This window comes from Agrilus planipennis, unplaced genomic scaffold (assembly GCF_000699045.2).
Source record: "Agrilus planipennis isolate EAB-ADULT unplaced genomic scaffold, Apla_2.0 scaffold14, whole genome shotgun sequence".
Lineage (NCBI taxonomy): Eukaryota > Metazoa > Arthropoda > Insecta > Coleoptera > Buprestidae > Agrilus > Agrilus planipennis.
This window is the reverse complement of record NW_020442313.1, coordinates 1,447,708-1,464,184: the sequence shown is the minus strand read 5'-3', so window position 1 is coordinate 1,464,184 and position 16,477 is coordinate 1,447,708. Positions and strand designations below refer to the sequence as shown.

Here is a 16,477-nt window from a genome sequence, read left to right as displayed (position 1 = left end):
TTGTAAAGATAATCATACTTTGTCTTAGAGTTTTGTAAAGCTGAAAGACTCAACTTTGAGAATATGAAACGGTTTTTTGGGAAAAATTGCGTAAATTATGTGTAAATTCAATTTAAAACAAAAAAGAATTTTTCCTATGTTAATTAAATGGGAAACTAAAATAAAAATAGCGACCCCGACATTTGAGGGTGTAAGAGTTAGAAAAAAAAGTTAAAAATTTTGTTTGTAGCGCCCTAATATATATATATATTGATTGATTGATTGGAAGAAATTGAACAATATACAAAAGGGAGATACAAGTTTGACTTTAATTTAAGTTTTTGTAGCTCTCGTTTCTGCATTTACAATTTACTGCAGCTGATAAATAAAAATAAACACAATCCAGTTTATTATTTTCTTCCCATTTTTATGATTAATACGTAGATGACGAATAATAAAAAAAAATTTACCTGTGTAACCATGAAACAGTTTAGTCAATAAACAAAATTTTTGAAATTGTCATGCGCGCGTTAGTTTAGGTCATAATTTATTTCTCATTTTTCCAAATTGAATGTGAAAACATTTTGGTTTTCTAAATTTTTCGTCGGGGGAATACTTTGCTAAAATTACCGAACATGGGGGTAACAGTATTGGATCAAATGAAATGTATAATTCGTGAAATAGATGATTGCGGGTAAGTTGAACGCCATAACAATATTTGCTTCGATTTTTCTTGACATAATTTAATTAATAATAGGGGTTGTGGGCCCTGCTGTCCCCCTTGTCCGCCTCCTTGCTGTCCACCTGCATGTTGCAACCCCGCGGACTGTAATCCACTTTGCTACCCTCCTTATGCCCAAGTTTACCTTGGTTGTTGCCCTCTACCTGGCCCGTTACCCTACCGCCCAGAACCTGTCAGACCCTTACAATTACCTTGTAGACCAAAAGTAAGCACATGCATACGAAATTAATATTGCAACCGGAGAATGACTACAATTTTTAAAATAAAAAAAAATATTTACCAATCTTATGCATAACATAGGAATCTTAAAAGTCAATTGTTTTACTACAAATTTAGGTGAACATTTTGGCATGATTAACAGTTGGGACGTTTCAAATTGTATCAGCGTTTCCTGCCAAGGCGATTTACATTATTCAAGGGTGTAAATTTTAAAGAATGTATAAATCACTGCTATCTCCATTCTTTCTTAAATTAATATACACGGAAAAATATCGCAAACTCTCTTTGAATGATTTTAGCACAATACGTCGATGTCTACTTATGCAAAATCCTTAATTTATCATTTTATGCTAAGGAAGAATAGTCAAAAAGTAAAGAAATTAATTAATTAGTTCTAATCGGAATATTTTAAGTAAGTAATACATATGTAAAGAGAAGAAAACTTAAAAAGCACTACCTAAAACTTTCGAAATAAAGAATAATTGCAACTTCTTACGTAATGTCGAAGTACATTCGTTGAAAGATTAAGTGAAAAAATAAAAATATTTTTATCCTTACAAATCTCCTTTACCCTTAAATAAAACATATAAGTACACACATTTAAACTTGTGATGAGTGAGTCCAGACCAAGACCGTCCTAGTCTTGGTATAAGTCTTGCTCTTGGTCTCGCCTAATTGTTTTTGGTCTTCATCACGCCTAAATAGCTCCTTCTAGTCTCAGTCTTGGTCTTGGTCTTTCGTATTAAGTCTTGGCCTTGCTCATTTAATATGAAACTTTTTTAAATAATTCATAAGTCATACATGCAAGCTTTTCATGACTTTTAAAGAAAATAGTATCGATAGTTATAAAAACTCGATGATTGATTGATTTATCTCCTCTAACTTTTATATACCTACATACATGTTGTTACAATTAAAACAATAATTTATTTAATATTTTTCAGCCAAAACCGTTAACCCCCTTTGAAAGAGAAGACAAGAGAATTGATAATTTCTACAATGGGTATAACGTTGGTTTGTGTAGCCCTGGTGATAGAGTAAAATGTAAGGTTGAGCCAGTATACAAATCTAACAAGGGGAAATGTTGTGATGATTACATGAAAATGAAAAAGTGCTGTTGCGACGCGCCTGGTTGTCCCAGAGGTTTTAAACCATGCGAGTAAGCTTCGTGAAAATTAAACAAAAAATCTTTAACATGAAAGTTAATACGAGGGTGGATTGATAAGTTTCCGGCCTAACCAAGAGATGACGCCACTAGGCCTACCTTGAGGTGACATTCTATAGTACCATCCTTGGATAGCTTGTAGCTATAGTTTCAGCCCGATCTCCTTGCTAGTGTAGGTTTGACAGCACGCTGAACAAGACGCCTCTGTGGTTTTCGTAAAAATGGAAAAGCAGGAAAATCGTGCTGTCATCAAATACTTTTATTTGAAGGGGTTAACGCCGAAGGAAATTAAAAAAGAGATGGACTCAACACTGGGGACATCCTCCCCGTCATATTCAACCGTTAAGCAGTGGGTTTCCGAGTTTAAAAAGGGTCGTGTGAGCACCTCTGATGGGCCTCGCTCAGGACGCCCCGTTGAGGTCACAACTCCAGATATGATCGAAAAAATTCATCAAATAGTGCTGGGAGACCGCAGATTGAAAGTGCGTGAGATAGCTGAGACCTGTAAGATGTCATATGAACGTGTGCAACATATTTTGCACCAACATTTGCATATGGAAAAGCTCTGTGCAAGATGGGTGCCGCGTTTGCTAACAGTCGACCAAAAATTGATTCGAAAAAACATTTCTACCGCAAATTTGTCATTGTATAAGCGTAATCCAAGCGAATTTTTGCGTCGATTCGTAACCGTTGACGAAACGTGGGTCCACCACTACACTCCTGAAACCAAAGAACAGTCTAAACAGTGGATTGGACCAGGGGAACCAACTCCAAAGAAGGCAAAAACAATTTTTTCGGCGAACAAGGTTATGGCTACTGTTTTTTGGGATGCAAGAGGTATTATATACATTGATTACCTTGCAAAGGGTAATACTATCACTGGTCAATACTACGCAGACTTATTGCAACGTTTGAGCCACGAGGTGAAAATTAAACGACCTCATCTGGCGAAGAAAAAAATCTTGTTTCATCACGATAACGCACCAGCGCACACGTCAATCGTTGCGACGGCTAAAATCAACGATCTAAAGTTTGAATTGATGCCGCACCCTCCTTACTCTCCAGACCTAGCCCCGAGTGACTATTTTCTGTTCCCTAATCTCAAAAAATGGCTTGGCGGTAAGAGATTTGCGGACAATGAAGAAGTAATCGAAGCTGTAAATGGTTATTTTGAGGAGCTTGACGAATCAGTCTATAGAGATGGCATTAATAGACTGGAACACCGCTATGAGAAATGTATCAGCCTTGGAGGAGATTATGTTGAGAAATAAAAAAAAAAAATTTTTAAAAACCTTGTTTTTCTTGGTCAGGCCGGAAACTTATCAATCCACCCTCGTATATGAGGATCGGTGTTTTTCAGCATCCGATACATCATGATCTAGGAACGAATAAAAAGATTTACGTATTACTTAAAAAGTTATATACACTTTTGGTTATTTCCTTGAGGATTAAGTAATTTGACATATCCGTAGACAAGTTTTCCAATTTCCCCTTCATAAAATGTTACCGTCAATGACGTCTTGACGTTATTTTTGAGCACCTCATTCGCATGATAACAATACCCTTACAAGCTCTATCTTCAATTTAGGGAAAGTATGGAAACCACTGGAAGCTAGAACGCGACTGTATATCGGCTGGTCAAAAATGTAGCATTGAAATTGTCTAAAGAACCGTTGAGTTCCACGAACACTTTGACTATGGGTATTGTTAAGGATCAAAATAATTCCGAAAGTCAGAGCCGAGTGACATCCATCTTTTTCTTGATTTGTTCACTCCATAATTTGTCATAAGTATAGACATGTTTTCCGATACCTCCATACAATGTAGCAGCTAATAAATTTTTTTTGGCATTACCTGTAAGTTCCTCGTTAGTATGGAGATGGATATCACTTTACTCTTTTCCTTGATTTGTTCACTTCTACAATAACGAGGAACTTCAAGGTAATACCAAAACAAATTTATTAGCAGCACCATTGTATGGAGATATTGGAAAACATGTCTATACTTACGACAAATGCTTCCATCGTCAAAGTGATTATGTCGAAACGTTACTGAAGAAGGTAACTTTGTTACCGAAAAGTGCTTCGGACAACTACAGTGTCGTGTTTTGGCGTTGGGGTTTTGAGCTATTCTGTTTGTTCTACAANGAAGGCTGATTGAACATTGTTAACTCCTTATACTGCAAAGTAGAATTTAACAATTTGGGATTATAAATTACTGTATTTGCCGTAGAAATAGTTGAATTTATTAGGTTACTTGCAATAATCTCAATTTTAGACATGTTTCTTTAAAAATTATTTCAAGTTTCTTAATTATTACAATTAAATTTGTAATATCAGGTAAAATACCTAGTAAATTTATTTCTGCTGGGATTTTATTTTTACAAATTCACGTCCAAATTGTAATTTTTATTACTTTCGCTTACGAAGCAACGGACTAGTGGGATAAACTGTAAATATCACTTTTCGTTTTCGTTTTTCGTTTTCTCCGTGTGGGTGAAAAATATTTGCTTTATATTCATTTGGCTCGTATATTGCATTATTTTTATCTCACTATAATTATCACATAGTAAATTTACGAAGGAATAAGTTTTCTAGAAAACAATATACTGGAACATCCAAAATCCCTAACTTTTTGCGAACAGTAATCTAATCTAGATTTTCGTCTGGCTTCTCTGTTTCCCCTTCTAATATGTCTCTAAATAGTCTTTCATGACTCAAAAAGTGTCCTACCATATCCTATCTCTCCTTTTCTTCATTGACTTGCACAACGTTCTTTTTTCTCCTACACCTTTTCATCCACGGATTTTTTAATCAATTGCTTTAAACTTTTCCTGTCCGTAGACTATTTTTAAAAGATCTTTAAAACTCTACATAGGCATATTAGCCTTTGTATCGACCGCTTTTCTATTACGAATTTGTTTATTTAAGGATGTTACTAACACCGTCTAATCCGGGCGATCCTTGCGCATTATGGACGGCAAAAATATACCCATGTAAACCGGAACCTAAGAAAAAGACCGACAACGTTTATCGACCAGGTCCCTGCTGCAGACCAGGATGTCTGCATTGGTCTCCACCCGGAGGCCCTTGTCTGTACGATTGTCCTTGTAAAGCACAATGTTTCAATCATCCACCAGGAATGAAACCAACGGGTTGTATTTTTGAATATAAAAAGAAGAAGGGCACATGCTAAGGTAAGTAAAGGAGGATATGCAATATTAATTTGAAATCAGTTTTCGATTTTTTATCCACTATAAACTTCCTCAAATTAATGAGGAAAATATTTTTGTTGCTGTTGTCACATCCTCGCCGGGAATCGAACCCGGGACTTTTGGCTTTACGCACCAATGCTCTCACGAGAGATGACAACAGCAACAACGTGGTCAGAGCATTTATGCGTAAAACCAAAGGTCCCGGGTTCGATTCCCGGCGAGAAAAAACGAAAAATTATTTAAAATTAATATTGCATATTAACATTAACCACTTTTAGTAACTAACAATGTCATATATTTAGTAAAGGAGGAGTTTCTAATTGTATGTTAATGTGGTTCCTTTTTCTTTGGTTTCGTTAAAAATTAAAAACATTGGAAAAAAGAAATAATTTATTTGTGATTACTTTAGCATGTAGTAGTAGATATTTTGTATAAGTGACAGACCCAGAGGAAGAAGACGAAATGGGAGATGTTGTCCTATGAAGAATGTTGTATGAGAAAAATTAATTTAGATTTTCTGCTAAATATCAAAAATAAGATAAAAATAAAAAGAAACTATCTTCATTTCAATAACTTAACAGCTGTTGTATTTTATGGTTTGCACTATGGCGATTTTACTGTACCTATTTTTGTTTTAGGAATCAACTTTTTTTTAAGGAGGAAGAAGAGTTCTACGTATCACTTGTGTCTTGTGTATTTATCTGTTANTAAATTAGTGACAGTTGATGTTAAAGTTGACATCAAAACTAAAATTTTGGTCGTATTGACAATAGAAAACGTCAAATTTTTTTCACTTTAAATTGTCTTTAAAATAACTTTTTTAAATTTTACTTTATTTTATTTTTAATCTGAAAACCTAAAAACGCAGATTGTCGAGTTTCTACTGCTTTAACTATTACCATTTTTTTTGTTAGACTATTTACTTGCCGGGACAGTATCAGTTTCATTAGTAAAATGAGCAAACTGCTCTATTAATTAATCCCTCTTACAGCCCCTAAGAACTCGTTTGTATGCTTTCTAAATATATTTTCAATTTGTGCAACTCTGCCAACTAGACATTCGGAAGGTGTGAAAGAAGTTATAATTTTGACCACGAAACGTCATTAACAAAGTGATCAGTTGGGAAGTATCTAAATAAAAAGTAATTTATAGTTGGTATAAATGGAATAGTACATTACGTATCGAGGGAAGAAACAGGGCATGTGAATTGCTACATGCAGTCTGACACAACCCTGTTTCTTTCCGAGGTACGTATACTATTTATTGTCATGTTTGTGCGAAAAGCTCGTCATTAAATTGATGGTTGGCGAAATAAGAGTAAGATTTAGAGGTTAGAAAGACACTGTCATTGAACAACTGATTTTTGCGCATGCTCCTCCCGACTAAAATCTGCTAAAACACGGCTGAAAAGAGGCCATTTCTTCCCTATTTCATTGCACGCAAAACGAGCTTTCCGCGCTAATATGACAAAAAATGAATTTCCACATTAATATTTGATATATTAACCATTATTAAATATCAAAAATAAGATAAAAATAAAAAGAAACTATCTTCATTTCAATAACTTAACAGCTGTTGTATTTTATGGTTTGCACTATGGCGATTTTACTGTACCTATTTTTGTTTTAGGAATCAACTTTTTTTTAAGGAGGAAGAAGAGTTCTACGTATCACTTGTGTCTTGTGTATTTATCTGTTACCTGTTACGGTAAAATGTTTTGTCCTATTTGATTATGTATTTGTAATGTCTTGTGTACCTTTTGTCTGTACGTCTTGTTTTTGGTTTTGTGATTGTTTTTTTTTACAATAAATACTTCTTTTTTAAAATAACGTTTTATCAAAATACAATCAGGGACTTAACGAGATTCATAAGTTAGGGGTGGGGGGGTAAGATCGCCCTTGGATACAGTGTATTTGGAACTGTGTTCTCAAATTTCTTATATTCAATTAAATAAAAACGGAAATGTTGAAAAATGTAAAGAAAATGTAATCCCATCTGTTAAATTTCCAAAAATTGACAATTATTAATTTTCTAAAAAACGCTGAAACCCTCTGTTAAATATAAATCAAACACAAACATAAAATAAATAAATACATTAATGGTAACACGCCAAAAAGTAATGGGAAACCTCGAATAAATTTGTTGTTGGACGCCCTTAGGTTTTTTGAATATTCTAATATTAAAAACAAATTATTCAAGCTTTCGCGGCCATCGTGTCATTTTTCGGGCTCTGTGGCCGTCGTTCCGAGTATTTTGCTCTCAACGTTTCGTCGACAAGCATGGACATCTTCAGGAGTTCTTCTTCCTAGGATAGTAAGTCGAAGTCTGTCTGTTTGTTTGTCTAACTCAACCAATCATCATGTAATTTTGCGGACACACTGTCAGGGTTTTCAGGAAAGGACATAGGGTACCTTTTATCCAAAAGAAGAAATGCTGTCCCCGAGGGATAGAAAAATTAATTTTTATGTAGTCGTCAACAATAATTTTTAATAAGTATTTGGGGCATCAACACGAACTTAACGGCGGGTAAAATCTAGTTACCAATAAATTCTCTATCAGTAAGTATTACATTATTGTTTTAATTTTAGGGGTTTTAGACCGTTGTACACTATAGAACATTAGTATAATATTTGTACTCTTGATAAGGACATCTTAAGCAGAAATATATCATAATAAACATTTCTTGAAACATAAAAGATATTTTAGGTAAACGTGTAGATGATGGCCCTCACCCCCGAAGGGGGTGGGGGTAGGGGAATCGAAAGAGAGTGGTTTCCTGAGTAAAACCCCATAAAAAATTTGCGGCGGTCTCACCCCCATAAAAAGTTATGGGGGTTGAAAGTTGATTATTTTGACAATTTTCATACACTATAATTCAAATAAAATTCAATAAAAAAAATTTTTCAAGCGGGTGGAGGTGGGGGATCGAAAGAGGGTGGTCACTTGAACAAAACCCGATAACCTAACCTAACCTACCCCATTGATAAAGATATTTAAATAATGTTTTATATAACTTTCTCAATATTTTTATGTATTTTTCATTAGTTTTACCTTTCAATATTGTTTAAGAATGACTATATAAATATTTACCTGCCTAGAAATGTGTAAAAATTGGCATATTTATTAACTTTGAACCCCTATAACTTTTTATGGGGGCGAGACCGACAAGAACTTTTTATGGAACAGTGGTGGGGGAGACCTCCACTTTCGATTCCCCCACCCCCACCTCGGAAGGGGAGCCATCATCTAGATTCTAGACCTTTACCGATATTTTATTTAGAAGATTTCAAATAGGAGAAACAATTTTTTGAATCTTGAACAGATCTGTATTGATTCGGGTCTAAAAATAAAATTTAGTCTGCATCCAGCATCAGTAATAGAAGAAACTTGTCACTTCTGCATACGAAACGTTAGGAAGCGACTCCAACCTAGGACGATATTTAGACCTGAATCAGGACAGCGCCAGTTCACCAACTGACTACGAAAATCTTTACCAATTTTTTTGAATCTTGTTTAAACAATACATGACTTAATTGCCTTTTATAAAAAAAAATACGAATAGTTTTCCCAATTAACAAAGATGCCTCGTCCTTATAAAAATCACAGCAATAATGTTTCTGTGGTATTTTAATTATGTCACAAATTAATTAAAAAGGTCCAGTTTGACATGCAAATGTAGTCTAAATTTGAAAGTATACAGTTAAACACGTATTTATTTCGATTTATCGATACAAAATTCTTGTGATTTAAAACACTTAGCTTCACAATAAAAAATGCGTCCAGAAAAAATGGACGATAGGTGAATTTCATATAAATCCGTATTTTTTCTTCAATCTTAATTACTACTTTCGCTTTTCAGGTCCTGTCCATTACCAGTAAGTAAAAAATTATCCTTATTAGGGCTAACATGGCTACCATACGTACCCATATTATATGTATATACGCAGATAGACTGATATGGTAATACATAGTATATTAATAAGACTAAATAAAGAATCTAGGTTATTAAGGGTTGGAAAGCTTATATAATGGTGAAGAAACAACACCGACGTTTCGCCTCTATTTAGGAGATTTTATCAAGATAAATAGATTGAAAAAACCTCTAATTAATGCATTATGCATTTTGTCCTTAGCCCATCCATTGCAGCAAAATTCCATTTGTACAAATACCTATTACAAAAAATCTCCCTCATCTGCGTCATGTGTTTTAGACTCTTTCCATTTGTTAGGCCCCAATAGTTTAAATTAAAACACAATTAATTAAAATAGTCGATTGTATTAATGAAAGATAATTTTCATAATGACTTATCAGAATGAAATAAACTTTAAACTTTAACAAAATTTGATAAGAAGCAATACAATATTGTTTCACCACACAGAGGCATTCTCAAAAGCTGAAGTAGAAAAGGTGAGGTAAAACAATATCTATAGTAAATTGTAACGGGGTGTGTTTTAGTACAATGATATGCGTACAAGTTTTAATGTTTATTTCATTCTAAAACATCATTAAATATTTCAGTCGTCACTTTTAACACCTGAAGAAAGAATAGCCAGTCGTTACGACAATTTTTACAACGGCTACAACATAATCAGTCGACCCAAAACACCAACCACATCATCTTCTCAAGATCCTAACCGCGATAAGGGTCAGACTGTTGATGGACAAAAGCCCACATGTGAAAATTATAAGCCACAAAGGAACAAAGGAGAAAAATCAGAAAAGCCTCCCTTCAGTATCGACATTCCCGTAGCTCTGCCACCAGGCATAAAACCCTGCGATATGAAACTGGTCCCTCCGAATCCTTGTTGTGAGCATGGAAATTGGACAGTAAAAATTTTTCCTTGCCCGATACAAATGGGAACATCAAAGGTAAATAAAGAGGATGCAAACGATGGTGTTTGTAAAGTTGGCTGTAAGCTTTGGAAGTCTAAAGAGGCACCCTGTCTCTACGATGACCCCTGTCGGGCACATTGCTATAATCATCCCCCAGGAATAAAACCTTCTGGGCGCTTTCCTTAAATAAATTAAATTCCTTCTTGCCAGAACGTCTTTTTGTAGACAAATTTTTAATTTTAATAAATAATTTTCTCATGTAGGATTAAATAAGTATATCAAAGTAATTAATGTGATTTAAATCTTTTTTTCTACAGGACAATCAGTCATAATCTGTGATGGAAGTTCATTTTGAAATGGTGTTATTCAATGATTATACGTAATAAAAGCTGAATAAAATAAAACCATAAAACATATAGATTACTTTAATAAAGGCGCAAGCCCTTTCCGATCGATGCCTAAAGATAAATACGGTTCTTATCTAATAAGTCTGCTTATAACTATCGCATCTCTTATTAGCAAAGACTTTTGATTTCATTTCACAGAGTATCCTCAGTATAGCACAGGAAATACAAAATGAAACTTAGTTTACCGTTAATGGTGATCGTTTGAATAGTAAAAATGACAAAAAAGATATTTACTTTACACATTATTTTCATTTTCTGGTAATAATTTCATGACAACCTTATACTTAAAACACTCAAAAACTTTCGCAATAACTACGTTAAATTTAATTTATAGTATTTGTTACATACTACCCATAAACTCCTACTTGAGTTGCTGGTATATCTAAATTATTTGTTTATTTATTTTTTTTTTATTTATTTAGCATTTTAGCATATTGCTAATACATAACAGAAAATACATTTTATTCTTAACAATTAATTTTTAAGTATTCAAAAATCCCCCTTTTGAAACTCCTTAAACTCGTAGCTCCCTTTAGTGTCTCAGGGAGAGCGTTAAAAAGTGAAACCCCTTCAAAGAACAATGTTTTCTGAAGTAATTTAGTTTTAACACATGGTAAATCATAATCTGATCTAAATCTGGTATTGTGTAAGTGAATTTCCGACCGTTTTCTAATAAAGTTATTCAAATATTGTGGCATTTGACCTGTCCGAATTTTATAAATTAAAATTAAATTAGCCCTCTTAACACTTTGTTCAACAGTCAGCCAGTTTAACATATGCAACATTAATTTTATCGGTGTATATCTATTGCATCCCAATATAATACGCATAACTTTATTTTGCTGTACTTGTAATCTATGTATACAATCTTTTGTACACGAAATCAATAAGGAGGAACAATAATTAAAATGGGGCATTATTATAGTATTGTACACAATTGTTTTTGTCCACTGCGATAGATATTTCGAAATTCTACAAAAGAAGCCAATTTTTTTAGCCAACTTTTTACATAAATAATCAATATGCTTCGAAAAATTTACTTGCGGATCTAATACAACTCCCAAGTATTTAATTTCGGACACGTAGTTGATTTCTACATTGTTCATTTTTATTATCAAACCTAAATCTGAATACTTCCTACAATTTACTCTAGTACCAAACACCATACATTTTGTTTTCTTTAAATTTAATTTTAGTTTATTCTGACATAACCAATTATTCAGTATTTCAAGCTCCTTATTTAATATATTATATATTTCCACAAAATTATTTCCGGACACACAAATGACAGTATCATCCGCAAATAGATTTACAACTGAGCCTTGAAAAACTTCTTGCATTTCATTAACATATATAAGAAATAGAAGAGGACCCAATACACTGCCCTGCGGAACACCCATGTTGCTTTCTATCTTATTTGACACATTACAATGTATTCTAGTTTTATAATACCTGTCGGTTAGATAGTCTTTAATCCAATCTAATGCCCTACCTTTTACCCCATATAACGCAAGTTTCTTTACTAAAATCTCACGATCAATGGTTTCGAACGCACGCTGCAAATCTATAAAAACGCTTAATACTACTACTGGATTAGCAGATGAATTAGCAATGATTTAAACAGCGGTACCAATAATAATAATCGTGGGGAGTCAGATCAAAGAATCAGGGAATTCAAGATCACGAGAAGCGAATAAAACAGGGTGATGAGGCGATTTGCCGTCTTCACTCGCCCTGTGATGGTCCCCTATCATTTTCTAAGTTTCTCTAATTTAATTAATTTATTAATTTTATTTAATACTGTATCGGCTATCGTCAAATTATTATTTTAATTTGAGATTAAATACAGGACCGGAATGGAAAATAAAATCGGATCAAGTATTGTAAAATGCAGTGGCCCTTTCATTTAAATATTTATTTTTATTCGCAAGTGTATTGCCTAAGCAACTGGCCGGCCGATCGAGCTTCAAATTGGGTCCCAACTGGTCAATTCGGCTCTCATTAAAATGGTAACGTAACAAATATTACAAACCTCACATTATAAACTGACCACATACGTCAAAAAGATCCTGTCTAATTCACATTAAGTTCTTTGGGTAAACAAATTTGCTATTCAAGAAAGAGAAATTGGCACGTATGAACTTCTATGCACCAAGGGTTAAATGCCATACATCAGAGATAAGTGTTTTAAGTTAACTAATTTTTGTCTGAAGTGTCGATTCTAAAGATTCACAGATATTATTTTCTATAAGAAATAAAGATTGACTTACCTTAGCGCGCCATTTACTCTCGAAACTGTTGTTGGACGAATATTCCATTAATAGACGAATTTTTCGTTTGATATGCATCTTATGTTTCGTAATGCACTTTATTTAAAGATGTAGTACGAAATTTATTGTGTTCACACAAAAATTGTTCGTTTCGAAAAGAAATAAAAAATGTTTTAAAAAACTGCTAAAGTTAATTGAAAGATCAACGTTATTAAATGTTATTTACTTATGTGTATTAATTCATGAAACAAAAGTATAGACCTAATAAGTCCGGTCGAGTGCAACCACAATAAAAATTACAACACTGATTGTGAGTACAAATGTCATTCAAATTATTCATATTCTTTTGACAAACTTCCGATTAATCATTTTTATAAATTAAATAGATAAACACTTCGCGAACATTTAGTACTGTAAACGCGAAAAGGAATGTGATGTTACTTATCGGTCGTTCACTATCTGTTGTGTTTTTTCGATCAGAATGGAACTATGACCTTGCTAGGACATCTTCCAACTTGTTTATATGTTATAGAATAACATTAAAATCTGATAGATACATATTAAACTTTATAATAAGCACAATTGAGAGCTTTTTTAAACTAATAATTTTTAGTTTGACGATAAAAAATTTAGACATTTTTTATACGTAGACCACTTAAATCCTTTTCACAATTAGGAGTAAATAATATCAAGTATTGATAAAAATAAACGAATGCTGTATTTCTTTTTTATCTGCAGACCACTTGATTTTCCATAGTAACGTATAATGCACCACCCTCGATAATATGAACAAAAAACTGTTCATATTGTCGATCTGTTCACGTTTACGAATGTTATATTTTGATATACAATAAAACAACATCTATAAACAACAACATAAACGTGCAAACTAATCCAAAAGTTATAGATGAGAGATTATTTTTTCCTAGAAATTTTTTAAAAGCTAATTCCAAATTATATATTTAATTTTAAAGATATGCTTCACTGGCCTTAAATTGTTTATCATTTATAAATGAATTAATTCTGCTTTTTGCCTAGGTATTTCACCACTCATAATAACATTTTTATTTCGTTGATTAAGCTTCTAACTATTTAATATTTTTCTTTTACCTGGTCCAAAATACGCATATGCATCTCTTACAGTTTTAAAAATTAATTCCTTTTTTTGTTTAATCGCAAGCAATTGCACATTTTAATAACAATTACGACACTTTGGTTATTTATATTGAAAAAAATTCTTAGTATAGGCAGAACGCAGATAACACAACGCAACGAACAATGTAAAACAGATATAGCAAAATATTGTTTCTATAAGCGAAGGTTTACTTTGTTCGCAGTCTACCATAATTAATAGCTGTTTTTTTAATCACTATGTCCTTTTTTACTTCTAATTGTAATAATAATGAATATTGATAAATGAAAAATTCAATCATGCAGACATATAAATGTAGGCATGTCATAAAAAAGTTTTATTTGTACTTTCAAAAATTAATATTATTATTACAATCCTGGCATTATAAACGCAACATTATCAAGTATTTTAGACAACTGCTCAGTCGTACAACTGTTTTCGTGTAGTTCTGGGATTTGCTGTGTGAGACATAAAAGAGGTCCTAGAGCGCATAATAAAGAGTCTAACAACACCGAAAGACTTCCAGACACGGCAATTTGACCCTAAAAGGTTAATTTGTTTTCGAAAAATAAATATATTCTTTTAAACCCACAACCAATACAAAGCCTACCTCGTGCTCTTTTAGTCTCTCCCCAATAATTGTTAAACTTTCTCCCAGTAATTTTAAGTGGGCAGCAACATCTACGGGCATGATCCCGTTAACTTTATAAACAGCGTTACCCTCTTTCGCTCTGGGACTCGGTGGCGATACTTGTGTGTTCCCAACATTGGGCATTCCCAATTGAAACGAAGTAAATGCCCCAAGTGACGCCTTTTTAGCAACGAATTTAGTTTGATTCGGTTTGGTTAAACTTATTGAAGTATTTTTAAATTTCATGTCGTCTATAATATGGAATCTCAATTAATATTTTCATATATATCTCACAATTGGCTGAAATATTTTATCGCTTCAGGAAATTAATTTGTTTTTATGTTCTTATAATAAAGATTACTATCCAAAAAAAAAAAAAATAAAAACTGGAAAGATAATCACAATCCTTTACCATCTCTTTTAGGTATCCTATTTCTTCCTATTATCTTTCCGTCTTTAATAATGAGCCGTTTCTTCTCTTTTTCAGACATGAACATATGATTAAGTCCAGATTCACCATCGGTGTCAATTTTTTGAAAGCCGACGCTATTTCCAGTGTTAGTATCATAATCGCTTCCGGATTCGGATTCATCCGACGAATCTCCGGTACCCCCTTCATAAGCGTCACTGTCGTAGTCTGAGCCACTTGGTGGTGGATCTAAATCGTCGTAACTAAAATCATCTTTTTGTTTTTTGTACGTCTGAAACTATTAATTTGTTTATTTTTTAGATTAGTAATTTTGGTATGAATCAGTCCAAGTACCTCGTCCTGTTTATGTGGAGATACTTTAGCTCTTGGTGAATTAAAATCCATTGGCTCAGGTTTACGTTGTGTCAGTGGCTGTCTTTTATGAGGTCGCTCAATTTCATCTAATGATTCAAAATCAACAAGTTTTGATGACTTTTTCCTAACTCTTCCACTCCTTGAGACTCCTGTCACTTCTAAATCTGAAACAATTCCAGTTACTTTAAATTTCGAAATTTCTTTAACTAATCCATAATAATACTAATCCACCTTTCAAAAACTTCGTCGTTAATGATATTAAATGCCTTACTTTTGTATGACAAAAAATCATTTATTTTAGCAAGGGTTTAAAAGTTTATTGCAATATTAAATTTTAATTAATTACTGAAGTAAATAGAAGGTTTTGTAAGAAAAAGAACAATAAAATAAACTCATCTTTATTTTATCTTAATAGTTCGTAGACAGCCATAAGTATGTGCATTGTATAAAATATTTTACAATGTTTAAAATTGGAAATTGAATTTTAAATTTTACAGAATTTTAGATAACCCAACGTACATGTTATTAATAAAATATTTAATAACAAAGTAGGTGTTGATCGAGTTTTTAATGTAATTTTTACAGTAGCTGTATGCAACCAATCAAGCAGAATAGATCAAATGTACGCTTTATACTTTAAAATGTGCTTCGAGACCTATTACGCCGTAGACAACCAAACGTACATGTTTTACTTAAATACTTAAAAAGGAAGTAGGTATTGGGTTTTTAATGTAATTTTTACAATAGCTGTATGCAACCAACCAAACAGATTTTCAAATAGAGCGGGACAAAGCTTGAATGTTTTGTGCTTGAACATGTGCTTCGTGTCCTTTTAGGGCTTACGACAAAAATACTGTACTTCACGTACTTAGGGTTTCATAAATGAATTACCTTATAAAAGTTGTATGGGTTTAGAGTTCTTTTGATAGTTTATTGTTACTTTTTTCAATTAAACAACTAAAAACTACAAGAACCACTTAAATTTTCATTTCTTTCCTATAAACACAGATTACTTTTACAAAAAAACTAAAAAACAAAATTAGTAATAAAAACCTAAACACCATTAAAAACATTAAAAGGACTTTAATACTGAAACCTCC

General features: G+C 32.8%; 3 protein-coding genes across 6 annotated transcripts in view; 2 read left to right on the top strand and 1 right to left on the bottom strand.

Moving 5' to 3' along the window:
* The first annotated feature begins 461 nt into the window (after positions 1–461).
* Positions 462–6,026, top strand: LOC108737896 (keratin-associated protein 10-7-like). Its single transcript, XM_025980079.1, has 5 exons — positions 462–673; positions 737–926; positions 1,885–2,099; positions 5,036–5,301; positions 5,958–6,026. The coding sequence occupies exons 1-4, from the start codon at positions 615–617 to the stop codon at positions 5,298–5,300; spliced, it is 729 nt and encodes a 242-aa protein (XP_025835864.1). The 5' UTR covers positions 462–614; the 3' UTR covers position 5,301; positions 5,958–6,026.
* A 2,924-nt stretch (positions 6,027–8,950) lies between these two features.
* LOC108737904 lies at positions 8,951–10,569 on the top strand. 3 transcript variants are annotated; one of them, XM_018471106.1, is made up of 4 exons: positions 8,951–9,118; positions 9,179–9,194; positions 9,839–10,189; positions 10,471–10,569. In XM_018471106.1, the coding sequence occupies exons 1-4, from the start codon at positions 9,093–9,095 to the stop codon at positions 10,483–10,485; spliced, it is 408 nt and encodes a 135-aa protein (XP_018326608.1). In that variant the 5' UTR covers positions 8,951–9,092; the 3' UTR covers positions 10,486–10,569. The 3 variants fall into 3 exon arrangements, with proteins under 3 accessions (XP_018326608.1, XP_018326591.1, XP_018326600.1); XM_018471089.1 differs by lacking the exon at positions 10,471–10,569 and having other exon boundaries at positions 9,839–10,449; XM_018471098.1 differs by lacking the exons at positions 8,951–9,118; positions 10,471–10,569 and having other exon boundaries at positions 9,191–9,279; positions 9,839–10,449.
* A 3,713-nt stretch (positions 10,570–14,282) lies between these two features.
* LOC108737895 (U3 small nucleolar ribonucleoprotein protein IMP4) overlaps positions 14,283–16,477 on the bottom strand; it is a 4,591-nt gene continuing 2,396 nt past the window's right edge. Inside the window, exons 2-5 of one of the 2 annotated variants that reach the window (XM_018471039.1) lie at positions 15,357–15,541; positions 15,006–15,300; positions 14,573–14,844; positions 14,283–14,504 (exon numbers count right to left, since the gene is read on the bottom strand). In XM_018471039.1, the coding sequence (XP_018326541.1) occupies positions 14,331–14,504; positions 14,573–14,844; positions 15,006–15,300; positions 15,357–15,541 (926 nt within the window). In that variant the 3' untranslated portion in view covers positions 14,283–14,330. The remainder of the gene's footprint in view (positions 14,505–14,572; positions 14,845–15,005; positions 15,301–15,356; positions 15,542–16,477) is intronic. The other variant, XM_018471050.1, reaches the window with a different exon arrangement.